Source organism: Mytilus trossulus, unplaced genomic scaffold (assembly GCF_036588685.1).
Source record: "Mytilus trossulus isolate FHL-02 unplaced genomic scaffold, PNRI_Mtr1.1.1.hap1 h1tg000424l__unscaffolded, whole genome shotgun sequence".
Taxonomy (NCBI): Eukaryota; Metazoa; Mollusca; class Bivalvia; order Mytilida; family Mytilidae; genus Mytilus; species Mytilus trossulus.
The window spans coordinates 326,834-343,295 of NW_026963354.1; the positions used below are offsets into that span (position 1 = coordinate 326,834).

The 16,462-nt window shown below is 33.0% G+C and overlaps 2 protein-coding genes across 2 annotated transcripts in view; one reads left to right on the forward strand and one right to left on the reverse strand.

The window, feature by feature from the left end:
- Window positions 1–775: 775 nt before the first annotated feature.
- LOC134702189 (uncharacterized) lies at window positions 776–11,724 on the reverse strand. Its single transcript, XM_063563257.1, has 9 exons — window positions 11,581–11,724; window positions 10,409–10,580; window positions 9,880–9,983; window positions 8,468–8,590; window positions 6,850–7,041; window positions 4,820–4,935; window positions 4,502–4,634; window positions 2,069–2,198; window positions 776–1,004 (listed from the first exon to the last, which is right to left on the reverse strand). The coding sequence occupies exons 1-9, from the start codon at window positions 11,660–11,662 to the stop codon at window positions 887–889; spliced, it is 1,170 nt and encodes a 389-aa protein (XP_063419327.1). The 5' UTR covers window positions 11,663–11,724; the 3' UTR covers window positions 776–886.
- Window positions 11,725–13,385: 1,661 nt separating this feature from the next.
- LOC134702204 (myotubularin-related protein 2-like) overlaps window positions 13,386–16,462 on the forward strand; it is a 29,668-nt gene continuing 26,591 nt past the window's right edge. The window contains exon 1 of the mRNA XM_063563274.1: window positions 13,386–13,663. Within this exon, the coding sequence (XP_063419344.1) occupies window positions 13,460–13,663 (204 nt within the window). The 5' untranslated portion in view covers window positions 13,386–13,459. The remainder of the gene's footprint in view (window positions 13,664–16,462) is intronic.

Genomic DNA, 16,462 nt, shown 5'->3' on the forward strand with positions numbered 1-16,462 from the left:
TATACTACAGTTTATTTAAAGATTCATAATAGTTAGCCAACTACATTATAGAAATATGGTCTGGCCGATTTAAGATTTTGTCAGATTTAAAAAAAAAATCTCGATCCTCACTGAAGATCGAAGTATCAATTGTCAAGGTACTGTTATGATTTTTGACATCCTTATTTACCTTACGATGTTAATATTTTATCTTTTGGTGTTTATGTATAGTAGTTTTCTGTCTGACAATCATATCACATCTAGGTTTTTATGGAGTACAATCAGGTTATCGGGTGAGTATCTAATTCATTATAGATTTTACGCTTGTATTAACATTGAAAACAAATCGCCTACAAAAGTCATGAAATCAGTTACAATAAAACAAATATAGTTTACAAAAAAGATTTATAAAAGTTCAAGCACAAAAAAGGAATTGTTCAAAATAAAAACAGGTGGCAATGTACATTGTAAGGAAAATAACAATGTTTTACATTTAAGGGTGTATAACTATACATTAACCTGTTATCCAATCAATAATTCACAATCGCTTTTTTTATTATTCGTGTCACGCGAATAGCTCTACATATTAACTAGTATACATATAATGTCATGCTAAACGTAATTGAAAATAAGCATAGCTGTTTCAATTAATAATTAACAAATCCAAAATGAGAGATATCGTATATTCATATTAACCCTTACTTTTAATAATTCGAATCAAAGATCGTTGAAAACTATAATTCTTACACATTGAACATATATTTTGCTTTATTTTTATTTTATAATTCTTTTGGTGTTTATTTCTTCATTACAAGGACAAATTATGGAATGATAACTTGTAGTCTAATCATGCTAGTTCCAAATATAATTCGCTATCGTTTGCTGAGCCGGAAACGTTACACGATTATTATATAACTTTCCTAAGTTTAGCTGTCTTTATTCGAGGGAAATCTCTTCCAGAAAGCTCTAGTTGATCTTGATTTTGGATTTGATGTTTATGCCGCCAACAACACAGTGTATCTTTCCTGAAATAGCAATACAAAAGATTTATTAAAATACTAAGATTTTAAAGTAGAAAGCATCATTAGTTATAAATGTGGTTCTCGTCGATTGCATCCGCTCTGCGTAATTAGTATAAGGATTAAAATTTTAAAATACTTCGGACTCGCACATTACGAAGGAAACTTTAAGGAAGTAGACCTTAGTTCAGGGAGATAACTCTTTAAATCAGTAATGCGTTTGTAAAAGTCAAGTTTCATTAATGTATTTGAAGCCCTTACCTGAAACAGATTGAAAATAATCTATGTAACCTAGAAGTTTAGAATATATTTATGAAAATGGTTGACACAAACGTACTGATGATTTTAAGAGTTATTTCCCTTATCATAGGTCTACTGCCTTAAGTGTCGAAATGTGCGTCTGGTACAATCAGGGACCATGAATGACATATACGATGAGGACCTCTCGAGATCTTCATTGTGAAGATTAATAACCTACAACTACAAAGAAAAGGCATCTAGCATGATCAAACTGTATCCTAATGTACATTTTAAAGAACAATGTTGAGCATTTAAAAGGTCTGTTTCTTTAATGTCAAAATATTGAAGAAGAAAATATAGAAATGAGTTCTCTGTATAAACAATGTAATTGGACATTAAAAAACCATCATATTTTCTTTTTAAAGTTATTAATATATGTTTCTTGTTGTGCTTTTAATTTTGAATGAGCACAAACAATGATATTTGCAACACATCGTTACACATTCTTCTGAAGCAAGTTATGAATATAAACAAGTAAATCACTATTTAATAATTTATTGAAAAGCAAAAACACGAAGACCAATGGCAGTCAGTTACTCTTTTCGTATTCAATTGTCTTCAAAGTTTTTTGTTTCCATTATATTCTATACGTTGAGTATGAAAATCATCTGAGTCTTGTACTCATACATCAAAACACTTTAATTTATAATAAAAATATCGAATGTCTTCTTTAGAGAAATAACAGTAGACATTGTTATCAAAATTGTACTTATACCAGTATAAAAATGTTGATTTAAAAATAATAATAATAATTTGAAGTATAAACTTACAGTGTTTTATCTCCATCTTTGAGCTTTTTATACAATATGCATCCTCCAATAACAAGGATCGAGATCAGTATTGTCATTATAATAATGAGGAATATGTATCCAGCATAGTTATAATCTGTCACGGACGTCGCTGAAACAATAAAGATTAGGGTTACTTTTACCATTGTGTATATGCTTCAATATGGGTGTGTACGTTTGTGTGTGTGTGTTGGGGGGGGGGGGGGGGGGGTACGTGAGGGCTATGATGGTAAAAGTGAGCAGGTGGTATATAAGTACCCCGAAAACTGTAAAACTCGTCAAGTATGTCCATATGATCCATATTTATCTTCTTGTAAGAAGTAAGATCATCTAAATTTACATTGATATATATCGATGACGTTGGTACATTAACTTTTCAAACTTGTCTGATTGGGTTTCATTAATATATCCTCCAGAACTCGAAATTGAAAAAATCAATAAACACGATTTCCGACGCCTCACTTTTAGATGTATTTCAAAAATATGACATAATCGGTCGGCTTAGTACCAGAATCTATGACAAATAAAGGAAACAGTAGTATACCGCTGTTCGAAAGTCATAAATCGATCGAGAGAAACTAAAACCCTAAAGGAACAAGGGTAACTCATCATAAATATAAGAGGAAAACAAAAATAAACGAGAAAACAAAGAGACCATTTTAATTTTGAAAATATCAGTTTCTCCTACCTTAGAAGCGATATACTAACTTCACCTGCATATGGGATATACATTTCCCAACTCATTCGGTATTGAAAAGTCTGCAGTTGCTACTCAGACTTTAGAAAATATCACGCGACAGTTTCTGAGAAGAAAGTTTATGAACAAAAGTATGTCAAGGAACGTCTCGTCCTCTTTTAAAAAAGTTCGTCGGAAGGTACTGTGACAAGCATTCCGTATCAACTTCACAAATAATAAAAAGGTCCTAAAACAGAGCTTTTTAAAACTGACGTGGTATGTCTTCTGAATTTCGCGTTAAAGTTATCTTTTATTTGTTTTTGTAAATTATTTAGCTTTACTGTTTTGGGGAATATCATTTTGGCCTGCCTCTTCACCTATACGTCCGACATTGTGTTATTGTGCTTAGGTCATTTTTCGTATTCTTTCGTTTTTATTTATATGCTTTGTTTATGTGACATTTTTATGTTCTTTGTTGACATATTTGTTTATTTTGAAGTGAAAAAGATTATAAAAACATTTTGACTGCTATAACCATATTTTTGACAGTTTTCCTACTAGTATTATGTCTGTTTGTTTTGTTCACATTTTGCTGTTAATGTAAAATAACTGTATGCGACTGGCATACCAGTTGGAGGTCTAGCTAGTTTTAAAACCAAGTTTAATCAACCATTGTCTAGCTAAGGAAATGAATGTACGAAGTAAGGAATATGACGAATGTTTTTCATTCGTTTGATGTGTTTGAGCTTTTGATTTTGCCATTTGATCAGGGACTTTCTGTTTAAATATTTAATTTTCCTTGCATTTCGGTATTTCTGTTATTTTACTTCTTATTCGGATACGTTAATGTGACGTTATTGCACGTTGGAATTACTTTGTATCCTTTTTTTTTTAATTTCATTTTATATTTTTGTGTACAAAATAGCTTCAAAGTAACTAAATCCATCAAAGTTGTCATCTTTTGACACCATGTATTTTTTTTATTAATATTTAGTGAGATCATGATATCGGGTTTTTTGTTCAGCTACAAAAAATCCGAATTAACCCATCATTTTCTATGGAAAATAAAAGTACTAAGTCAGGAATAAGACCGTTGTTTTTGTCTCGTTGTGTTGATTGAAAATGTTTTATTTTGTCAGTTTTAATAGACGCCCGACCCTTGTTGAATTTAACTTATAGTTCTGAATTTTATTATACTTTTTTCCCCTCACAGATGTCACTGCGCCAAGGTATCAATCAGGCCAGTTGGTAAGGCTTGTTCAAATAAACTAAAAAAGATCGCAAATCGCGAGCAAGATTCTTTTTTAGAACAGCTACTGAACTTTAATTTCTTTCGATGCTACGAATCACTTTCCGCAAGGTAGAGTATTCTAGGCGCAACCACTTAGTTTTATTACAGGCGATGCAATGCGTTGTTGCTACAAGTTTAATGTGACCAAGAGAAATGTAACTTTATTACAGGCGATGTCACGTGTCACTAACCATAAGTTTGATCTGACCTAGCGAACTATAGCTTTATAAGAGGCGATACCACGTGTCACTTACCATCTATTAGGTTTAAGATGAACATGAGAATCGTAGCTTCATTACAGGTGATGCCACATGTCACTTACCACAAGTTTGAGATGAACTTGGGAATTGTAGCTTTATTACAGGTGATGTCACATGTCACTTACCACAAGTTTGAAGTGACCTTGAAAACTGTAGCTTTATTATAGACGATGTCACGTGTCACTTACCACAAGTTTGTGTAGACTGTGAGAACTGTAGCTTTATTCCAGGCGATGCTACATCAGAATGATTTTGTTTTACATCACTACAAAAATGTGGATAAACTGTGGCATAAACTGTACTTCCAATAGATTTCATTGCCTGCATTAAATTATAGATAAAAATAGAATAATATAAAAGAAACTACTGGTTACTGAAGATTTAGATATCAGTTAAAGAAAAATGTTGATATCAATCATGAATGAAAAAGATTAGACAATCTTCTAAACAATACCCCAACATTTTTCCCTTCAGAAATAAAGAATCTGCATTTTTTTTAAACTTACGTAACAAACCATTCTGTAAGTAGTAGAATCGTCGACAGTGACGTCATTATTCCAGGTGTGTAGATATGTAATACCATTACTTGTCAGGTAATAAATACAGGACACTGATCCTGCCGCTTAAATCGAAAAAAGACATATCAGTGCATGTTTACAAAATCTTTATATTGAGGCTAAAAACATGAACATATCAATGATAACCATATACTGATAATGTGACTGAAATCAGGAAAGATATTGCATAGCAGCGCTGACGAAATGTTAATGTAGTTAACAAGGTATCCAATCACAAGTAAATATTCTCTGTTCGGTTAAAATCAAAACTGTTACATACCTATAGATACTAGTATCCATTGTTATTTCATCATAATCCTTAGTCAATGAAGTTATGTGAAATAGGTATTGAAGTTTTATTTTATAAGTATAATGCACTTATGTTGTATAGATGTTTCCCAGTTTACGATAGGTACAATTATTAAATACAATTACTATTAACACAATATGCTGATGTGGCACAATAACTGTATACCATGCAAAAGTAAAATAAAGCAAATACTGAACTACAAGGAAAATTCAAATTGGAAAGTCCCTTTTCAAGTGGTAAAATCAAAAGCTCAAACACATCAAACGAATGGAAAACAACTTTCATATTCCTGACTTGGTACAGGCATTTCCTTATGTTGAAAAAGTCTTTTATTCAGAACACTTTATATCCATACTTAACTTGAAAATAAGTACAGAAAACTTAAAATAATGAAGAGCGAGGTTGAATTACAGGTCGAGTATATCTAAACTAAACCCAAAATCATATATACAGTTTGTACTAAAAAAAGTCATCCTTATTAAGATCGTCCATGTAAAAAGTAAAAACATACAAATAAAGAACGACGAGGACTATTTATAACGGAAAGTTCCTAATCAAATGGCAAAATCAAAATCCCCAAACACTCAAACGAAGATAACAACTGTCATATTCCTGACATGGTACAGGCATTTTCTTATGTAAAAATGGTGGATTAAACCTGGTTCCACAGGTAGCTGAAACGCTCACCCGTATGGCAGCCGCATAATATGCTATTTTATCGACAACGATATGTAAACAAAACAAACAGATACAACATGGCGCAAATGTCAAAAAGTGAGGCATTGCAGGCAACAAAGAAATATATTACAAAGAAACTAAAAAAAGGCATATATACAAAGCACATAAGCAAAAAAGAAAAAAAACAAGAGTACAAAAATTTACCATAGCACAATAATACAATGACGGGATGTATAAGCACAGAGCCACGTCAAATGGATAACACCAAAACATACTATAAAGTAAAAGCTATATTCATAAAGACAAATAAAAGAACATTACAACACGTTATTAAGATGAAAAACAACGTCAGTACCCAGAATATATACTTCAACACAATATTTACAATTATTTGTATTATTTGAAAAAGGACGAGACGTTCTTTGATATAGCCTTGGCTCATCATCTCCATACTCAGACACAGTTGGTGATCTTTTACAAAGTCTGAATAGCATCTGCAAGCTTTTGAAAAGCGAATTAGTTTGGAGATATATATATCCCATATGCAGTTGAAGTTGGTATATTGATACTAAGGTGAGGGAAATTGATGATTTCAAAATTAAAATCGTCTCGTTTGTCATAAATTCTAGTACTGAGATGTCTGCGTTTGTCAAATTCGAGGTATAATACTACAAATTAGGCGGAGGATACCTTGTCTGTTTCTTTAATGTCTACTTCTGGGTGATATATTAATGGAACCTAATTAGAAAAGTTTGTATTAGTTAATGGAAAGAACACCCTCAATATATCTGAATGATTCTGTGAAATTCAATGACCTTCGCTTCTTTGCTCTTCTTGTTTTTAAAAAGTGTCAGAATGAACTCCAACTCATATGAAAACAAAATGAGGCCGATAAGGAGAGCCATACAGCTCTTTCACATTTAAGTATGTGTATGTATTCAAGACGTATGTTTATACTTACATAAAGTCAAATGAAGCATTTTACACTTACAATTGAACACGAGACCAGAGGAGCAAGCCTGATATGTATATGACATCGCTGTTAGGTTGCTGCTACAGCCGTCAACACTATTGCCGTCACAAGTTGTTGATCCACTAGTGTCTGTTATCAAAACATTAGAATAACTGGCCAGAAACTGGGATGGACAGCTTGATTCAGTCATTGCAGGGATTATACCTGTATCTAAATCGAAAAACACAAATCAAAAGGAGTTGACAAGGTACATGTTCTTTCGTTTGTGAAGAGAAGTATTGATGTTTTTATCAAAGGTATAGATAACATTTGCCGTATTTGGCATATTCTTTTGAATTTTTGGGTTATCAATGCTCTTCCACTTTGTACTTGTTTGGATTTCTAACCATTTTGATATGAGCGTCACTGATGAGTCTTATGCAGACGAAACCCGCGTCAGGCGTATTAAATAACTAGCCTGCTACCTTTGAAAACTATATGCAAATGAACCCTGCTTTGTAAATGACAAACATGTTACCCCTGTCAGATTTGCTCTAAATGCTTTGGTTTTTGAGTTATAAGCCAAAAACTGCATTTTATCCCTATGTTCTATTTTTAGCTGTGGCGGCCATCTTGGTTGGTTGGCCGGGTCACCCAACACATTTTTAAACTAGATACTCCAATGATAATTGTGGCCAAGTTTGGTTTAATTTGGCCTAGTAGTTTCAGAGGAGAAGATTTTTTGTAAAAGTTAACAACGCCGGACGACAGACGACGGACGACGGACGACGGACGCCAAGTGATGGGAAAAGCTAAAAATGGAGAAAATGCCAATTGTCAAGACTTCAGTATTACTACAGGGATCGAGCCAACGGCTCCGGTACTTCGTGTGAGCATGCTACTGTAAACCTTCCGTGGTAAATACACAAGAAAATAATTGATTTCAGTATATTGAATGACGTAGAGAGTAGCGACAGTTTGAAAATGTGAATTGTTTCTTAACATCCAGTGATGAATATATAATACAACTCAAGACGAGACAACACTAAGTTTCTGCAAAGTGAGAATACCTGGAATTAAAGGCGAATAATTTCGACTGTCAGAGGGTGGATATTTTCCCATACAACAAACAACCCATGAAATGTATCAGAAAGGTGTTGCAGGGTTTCTGTATCGGACATGGTTTTATGATTCGTATGTTAAATAAGAGAGGTGTTGTAGAGTTTCTGTACCGGACATGGCACTTTGATTCGCATATTAGATACAAGAGGTGTTGCAGTGGTTCTGTACCAGACATGGCACATTGATTCGCATATTAGATACAAGAGGTGTTGCAGTGGTTCTGTATCGGACATGGCACTTTGATTCGTATGTTAAATACGAACGGTGTTGTAGTGGTTCTGCACCGGTCATGGTTTTATCATTCGTTATTATTTAAAAGTTCTTATTTTCATTATATAAGAAAGCTAAGTAGATAAGAATAATATACTTATTCTACATACACTCTTCTAAATTACATTGACATGACATTCAGAAATCGTCTCACGTTATATTTGATTTTTTAGAATACAACTCGTATAGATCTAGTACAAGCTTAACTTTGGCTTTCAAATTCACCAGAATTTAGTCATTGAATATTATCATTACGTAAATTTACCATTCTTTATAAGAGTTATAAATGTGCTCTCTTCGTATGGCTCCGTGCGATCACAAGCTTCTGACAACGTCACTGGTTGCCCTTCTAATACTCCGTACACATAGTCATATATAGTTGTCAGTGCTGAAAATGCAATGTAACTTCTAAGCTAGTAGATATGTACTATAACAGATAATCTAGCTAAAATTACTGCTGCTATGTAAAGAAAGAATGTAAAGTCGAAAATGGTGTGTTTTCCCTTTCATTCCCAAAACTGATGTTCCTTCAGCATTTTGAACGCACAGAGCATATATTCATGAATTCCATGAGTTATCGAATATATCTAACATTAAACCAAACATTTTACGACATTTTCATGATACTAATTGATACTAAGTAGCTTCATAGTACTTTGTATTTGAATTAAAGGATCCCAAAGTATTAATAGACAAAAGACAATCGTAGATATAGTGTTTAGATGGTTTAAACTCTTAAATCAAGTATACCAAACCAAGAAACAACTTACTTCAGGTTCTGACTCCTTGTTTTTCCCTACGATACAGGGTAAAATATTTTACCCCATAACACCCGTTTTCTTTTCATTTAAGATGTCAATGGTTCATAAAGGTCATAGACCAAAATTTAAGCAGATTCTGGATTTTTTCCTTTCGATTTGAAACCAAAATAATACCAATGGAAATATATTGCAAAAGTCAGAGTCAACATAATACCGCCACCTTAGAAAATTAGATATATCGAAAAGGAGCTCGATATTCATATTAAACCTTTCAATACTTTTAGATTATTTTGTTCCTTAACCAATGTTCTGACGTCTCTAGATTTTTCTGATTTTACATGTTAAGGTTCATCTTCATTAAAATGAAGCGATGCGTCTACATGGTATTTATATCCTGCTATAGATGCATCTTTTTTCTCAATCTGTGATTCCGGACTCTGTTAGTGGTTGTCGTTTGTTGATGTGGTTCATAGGTGTTTCTCGACCCCCCCCCCCCTTTTTTTAATATATAGAACACACAATTGGTTTTCCTGTTTGAATGCTTTGACCTATAATGGTTTACTTTTACAAATTGTGCCTTCGATGGAGAGTTGTCTTTTTGGCACTCATACCTCATCTTATTAAACCCATATAAATACTCCGGAATAGGTGAAGAATAGTGCGTTTCTGACATGCAGTCAATGCTATAGGGTTTCGTTCAATAACGTAGCGGCTACGTAGTGCTACGTAGATTTGTGTCTACAATCTGAACGAGTAGCTAGTCTAGCTGCCATCAATATCTATGTAGCAGCTAGGCTAGCTATACGTTCAATAGTCATAAATCTACGTCTAGTAGCCTTATTTAGCCGCTATGATATTGAACCAACCCAGCTGATTAGACGTTGATTAACTGAAGATTTAGTACAAAGAAACTTACTTGATCCAAGATAATAATAATATTTATATGCCGACACACGATGGAGCCTTAAACATATGTATGCTCGCACGTTGGTGTTCAGCGTAAACACATATCTATCAGCCCTGGAAAATAAATAATAACATAAAAAAAACATCGTATAGATTAAAATAATGACATAAAAACTCATCTTTTAGATGAAAATGGTGATAAAAATATTCATTACGTACAGATGCAAATAGTTACATTATGAATCATTATATACATATAGAAGAAGTGGCATAAAAATCAAAATAGCATAGTAAGAAGGCAAATCGTCTAAATAAACTCATCATAAATACCAGGACTAGTATAGACGCGCGTTTCGTCTACAAAAGACTCATCAGTGACAAGGACGAAAACGTAAAGCTGAAACTGTCAATTAACAAAAATAGTTACAAAGAAGATGTGCAAAATGAAAAAGTGGTCTGACAATGGGTAAGCAGTATATATATAAGATAGTATTTTTTGGTATTTTATTGTATATTTATGAGTAAAGCTAGGTACTTACATTAAAAGATAATAATCTCCATTTTTCTCCGTACAGTTGAAGTTGAGTTCGCTAACGGTAGCTGACATAGCTATAGGATAACCCAATACCTCTGTACCATTAAAATTAAGATTGCCTTTGTGAGAACTATACCATATTCCTTGTAGCTCGTCAGGAAACTCGCAGATGGCAGCTAGAAAGTTAAACACTTGTACATATATATTATATACATTGCATTTAAATGTAAGACAGAAAGTTTTTTATGAGATTTTTAAGACTTTTAATGTTTTTTTCGTGTTAACAATATCCGCTGAATAGAATAGATTCGTTCAAATCTAACCAATTTTCAAGATTTTACTAGTATTTTATTCATAAAAATGAGAACAAGAATGCAACACAAGAAAGCTGTAAACCAACTTTAGTTTTTATAACCCAGCATTTTCTTCATAAGAAAATGTCTGTTCCGGTCAGGAATATGACAGTTGTTATCTTTTTATGTCTTAATTATGGGCATTATGTTTTCTGGTCTGTGCGTCCATTCGTCCGTTCGTCTGTCCGTTCGTTCCTTCATCCGTCCGTTCGTCTATTCGTTCGTTTGTCCGTCCGTCTGTTCGCCCGTCCGTTCGTTTGCTCTTCTGCCCGTCTGTCCCGCTTCAGGTTAAAGTTTTTGGTCGAGGTATTTTTTTAATGAAGTTGAAATCCAATCAACTTAAAACTTATTACACATGTTCCTTATGATATGATACTTCCAATTGTAATGCCAAATTAGAGTGTATGTCCCAATTTAAAGGTCGACTGAACATAGAAAATGATAGTGCGCATGGGGCATCCGTGTACTATGAGCACATTCTTGTTTTATTAATGTGTTTGGCCTTTTGAGTTTTGATCGGAGTTCGATTTTTGTTATTTTACTTTTCAATATGTAAACATGTAAAGTCTGACAATGAAATCAGTTCCCGTACTGACATTCACATTATATATACAGACATAAGATGTGATATGATTGCCAATTAAACATTCAACTATTCACCAAAATTAAAACGAAGGGAATGTTAGCTATTATAGGAAAATGTTTAACAAAGAGAAATCCCGTTTCACAAATATATATTAAATATGCTACGCCTGTATATCAAAATAAAGTGTTTTTTTTTATTAACGGTCTTGAATAAGACATGATATTTAGAATATTATACCTGAAGAGACTGTCCAAGAACCTGCTAGAATTGTAAAACTGTACATCAACTTCCATATTTTTCGTCCCACAGAAAGTGTCATTCTATATAACCATTTTCATTTAAAACTGAAGGGATCTTACTTCGGATTATTTGGTTAATACGGCTGAACACTGGGATATAATCCCTGATTAAAACCATAACATGTAAGAAGGGTTTGGAATTTACTGTTCGATAAGTTCATGTATACATTCAGACATCAGGATAAACAGGTGTGAACTCTATTGTGGAGAATCGTATCGATTTTGGAGGATTCTAAATGTTCAAGAATAAGAGAGCATGGGTATTTGAAAAAACTGGGAAAACGTACATTCAGTCAATATTACCATTGTTTTGATTTTACTGTTTTCAAGTTAGAAAACCAGTCATGGTTTTAAAAAGATTATAAGATTGGAAAGGTCAATAAACTATGCATAAGTGTAGGTGTTAAGTTATAAACTATATGATAAAGTTTTACCGATGGTTTGGATTTCATTTAATGCGAACTGTTTGAGTCATCACTAATTTTTTTAAGTCAGATATTTGAACAAATATATTTCAGCAGTGTTTTTCGTAACAACTTCATATAAACCACGGCTTATAAACTTCATTGTTGTCCTTCGATTCTCAAACTAGTCAATGTTTTCCTTATAAATATCTTGAATCTAATTCTTTTAAGATCAAACATTTTTTATTATAGTTTTGCTCTAGTTGTGAAATATAGATAACAAGAAATTCTTTATAGTAGTTTAACCAGCAAACAAATACAAGACAATATGGTATCAGACAACAACTAGACGACACAAATAACCAAATGACATGTAAGAGGTCATGCAGCTTACAGTTAAATAAAAGCAAAGGATTTCTATAAAATGCTGAACTCTACATAGCCGAAAAAAATGCCATAGACACTCATGACTAAAACAAAACAAAAAGATAAGCATCAACATATTAGGTAGAAAGGTGATAATGCCTAAATAATAGCGCTAGTTCTTAAGAAATGAGAACAGAAAGCAACATTTCACAAAATACTTCACGCAAATAAAAGTTATAGCTTCATCATGAAATGCAAAAGAAATAAAGACAAGCAAAGTTACGTTAATGTCCAACATGCCAAAAAGACAGATTTTAGTACCTTGGTAGCCACGAATAAAAAAAAAACAACAAAAAATGTATGTACAAACAACTGGGTGTGTAATGCTTTTATATTTTCCCCTAAAGATAGAATGAAATTCCTCTAAAGTAAATCCATCTATTGAACCTTTCAAGGCTAGTTAACGTCACCGCGAGTACTTACATTGCATCCATGAATATAAGTATGGACTATTATCAAATTGTTCTTCTATAAATATTTGGAAAAATAAAACACAAGACATCAGTGATCATCAGTTATTCGAATTTTACGGATGTGAATATTGAAAACCATTGTTTGGATGTCAATTAAAAACATTTGTTCTGTGATTCAAAAAAGATTCAAAATTACTAATGGTTAAACTTCATTCTAAATAATTATCATGACAGACGTTAATTAAAGTAAACACACACTGACCTGAATTTTTTATAATTTTTTTGTTTTTTTCATTTTTCTATATTTTCTTTATTATTACTGATTTTTTTTTATATCTTATATCGATGTCTGTTGAGATATAAACAGAAGAAAACAATTAAGAAACTGAATATGACGATTATTGCTTTGAGAGATGCCCTCGTGGTAATTTGATTTGGACACTTTCCCTAGATTTTTATGAAAGAGGTTTAAAAAGTATTGTCAGCGCCCTCTAATTTTAACTTCCTGTTTCCGGTAAAATGAAAATAAAGTGAAACAAATACCAAAAATTCAAAAATTCATTTAATCTCTAAAATGGAAGGAAACAAACCAAAAGAAACAAATGGGTCACAGACAGTGAAATCCAATGGAGCGAGCATCGACTCAATTTCGGATAGATCCACATCATTTCCTCAGGAAACCTCAAGCAATAGTTCAAAAGAATCCGACTCTCCATCCAAATCCCTATGCTCTTCATCTTCAACGTCGTCAGAAAATGTACCTGGGATAGAAATGAAAGTAAATCATTCAGGCATTCTTTATTTTTATTTTTAGTGTTTTTTTTACATTTACGTGAGAAAACGGTTACACACCATTATTCGACAGCCCATTAGTCCGACAACCAATTGGTCCGACAACCCATTAGTCCGACAACCCTATAGCCCGACAACCCATTGCTCCTACAGCCCAATACTCCGACAACCCATAAGTCCGACACTTATCAAGCCAAGTATAAGGGTATCAGGGTAAAATAAAACTTGTCTGTCTGTATTATTACGTTTGGATATGTAATACATGTAATATATTTTAAGAAATAACTCCGTATATATATAACATAAGGCTTAAGGTAGTCTGAATACTTTCTATACACTCAATTCGAAATCTGTATATAGAATAGAACAAATTAAAGGGTATATAAACAGCATATAAACCAAAAACAACCAGTGATGGTGCCTGCTACTGATGATGCTCCCTGCTACTGATGATGCTCCCGCACAAATACTTCGTTGTTAAGTTGTGAATCTGAAAAAGCCTCGCACCATATAGCTGACTTATATAAACCTTGAAGTTCCTGCGAAAAATATGACGAAAATTTTAAACTTGGCTGTCATGTGGAAAGTGTTCGGTAAACAGGAGTTTGTTGAGAAATGAAACTGAAAACGTATCACACAATATAGCCGACTTAATAAATAAACCTTTTAGAAATCTTTGTAATGTCGTTCATGAAAAAGATGCAACGAAAATATCCATAGGAGGGACAGACGGACGAACTGACGGACAGGCTGACTGAAGAGTGGACTGTTGAATGGACGAACAGACAGAGGTAAAACAGTATATTCCCACTTTTACGAAGCGGCAGTATAATGATTGGATCAAAATTGAGACTTTACAATACTAATATCATAGTAATAATATGATATAATTATCTTTATAACACCGTAAGCCTCAGTCACAATCAGAGCCAAAACAAAATAGAAAAAAAACAAACTAGCACATTGATATCAAATAACAGTCAGTACTAAATCATATACTACATAATTCAAAAGAACTAATGTAACAATATGATCATCATTTGTTTCCCCTATAATAGTAAAGTTTTCTTGTGTTTACATCAAAGATTTATCATATTTATCTAACTTTTCAAAGTTCTGACTATACTGAATATGCTGAAAGAGTTCCTCCTTCAAACTTTGATAATGTGAGCATTCGATTGAAAAATGATGCTCATCCTCAACTTTATCAGCTGTACAATACTATTTTTTGAATATCTGGAATTTTCAATTCTTAATGTAATGGGTGAGCACCGATTCTTAATTAACATATTAAGTTCTTTTCATAAAATCAATGATATCTAAATATTTTTCTCCTTGAAAACAATCTTTAAATGAAAAATAAGTGTCAAGTTTGCCACAAGTTTTTACAATTAGACAATTTGAGAAAGACACAAGCAGGACAAGAATGTCACACATTGTCTTAGATTTCTTAATAGTTGTTATTGACTTTAATACTGCACTCGTTCTATTTGAACAGTCAAAATACGTTGACTGTATATTTCTATGTCATAAACAGTCACCAACCTGATATCAAGTTTATGTCCGTTATAATTGTTTTTCGTTTTGTTGTAAACCATCGTCCTGCGCTTCCTTCATTGTCCTTCAACCATTATAAAAGAGGCATATTTAAAAAAAACAACAATTAAGTGTCATCCCTCAAACTATGTCTGATCGATCGCTATTGGAAGTGCTGTGTACTGTCTTCATATTTCATGGATTTAAATTCCCGAATATGATACCTTATTCATAAATGGAATTGCTTATATTTTCTGAGCATATATTTCGTCCTAGTTGTCATCTTAATTTTAGGGGGTATGTATTTGTCTCTTTGTTTTTCTCAATTTGACTGACACTACATTAGTCCCTTATTTCTGCGACAAAATTAATTTAAATAAAACTCAGATGAGTGATACAAGGTGTAGTAAGTGTTGCGACCAAAGAGGGCGGGAAGTGTTATCCAACTCCAATATATTTCTTTATGTAGATAGTAGTGATGAAACCTCACTCCTCTGATACGCAAAAGGGGGTAACCGACGATCTAGTGAAAGAAGGCAGATCAAGACACACACCCAAAACACAGAGAAATACATGTAGAACAGCACAGACTGACCGTGAGTGGACACACAAACGAGAAATTAAAAAAAAATTTAAATACACACACACGTAAAACGAAAGAGGGACGAAGGTAAGGACTGAGCAGTTGCAATAAGCATGTGTATCAACTCCAATATACTGAAACTTATATCCCGCATGGAAAGAATAATTGGGATCAAAACGGACAACCACAAATATTACAGAGAACGGAGTTGGTCTTATTTAGAGAAAATTTACCCATACACATGAAAAAAAATGCATTGTCAGAATAATGGGCTGTCGGAGTAATGGGTTGTTGGAATAATGGTCTATCAGAGTAATGGGCTGTCGGAATAATGGTTGTCGGACTAATGGCATGTCACCGAGAAAACAGCACTTCAACTCTTACTCTTAGTCCAACTGTCCTAATAATTATGACATCTTAAAAGGCTTTTATATTGTTTTTCTTTGACGCCTTACATTTGTACATTGACAATGTAAGAAAAAAAAAGCATTTCAAGATGTCATAATTATTTGAACTATCCAATTTTCTGAAGTTCTGTTTAAAAGGTGGTCACTCAGTGGTAGAACTATATGAACAGTTTTCATCCTCTATTGTATGTAGCAGAGGGGGAATCAATTTTTACCCTTGTACATTCCTTCCTTTCTCCTGTACAAACTTACTTACGTG

What these genes read in the sequence shown, in the direction of transcription:
- LOC134702189 (XM_063563257.1), bottom strand. Translation starts at nt 11,662, where the DNA reads ATGACACTTTCTGTGGGACGAAAAATATGGAAGTTGATGTACAGTTTT. An exon ending in GGAGATTATTATCTTTTAAT is followed by an intron (nt 9,984 to 10,408) that starts GTAAGTACCTAG and finishes TTTATTTTCCAG; the next exon opens with GGCTGATAGATATGTGTTTA. An exon ending in CTTACAGAATGGTTTGTTAC is followed by an intron (nt 4,635 to 4,819) that starts GTAAGTTTAAAA and finishes AATTTAATGCAG; the next exon opens with GCAATGAAATCTATTGGAAG.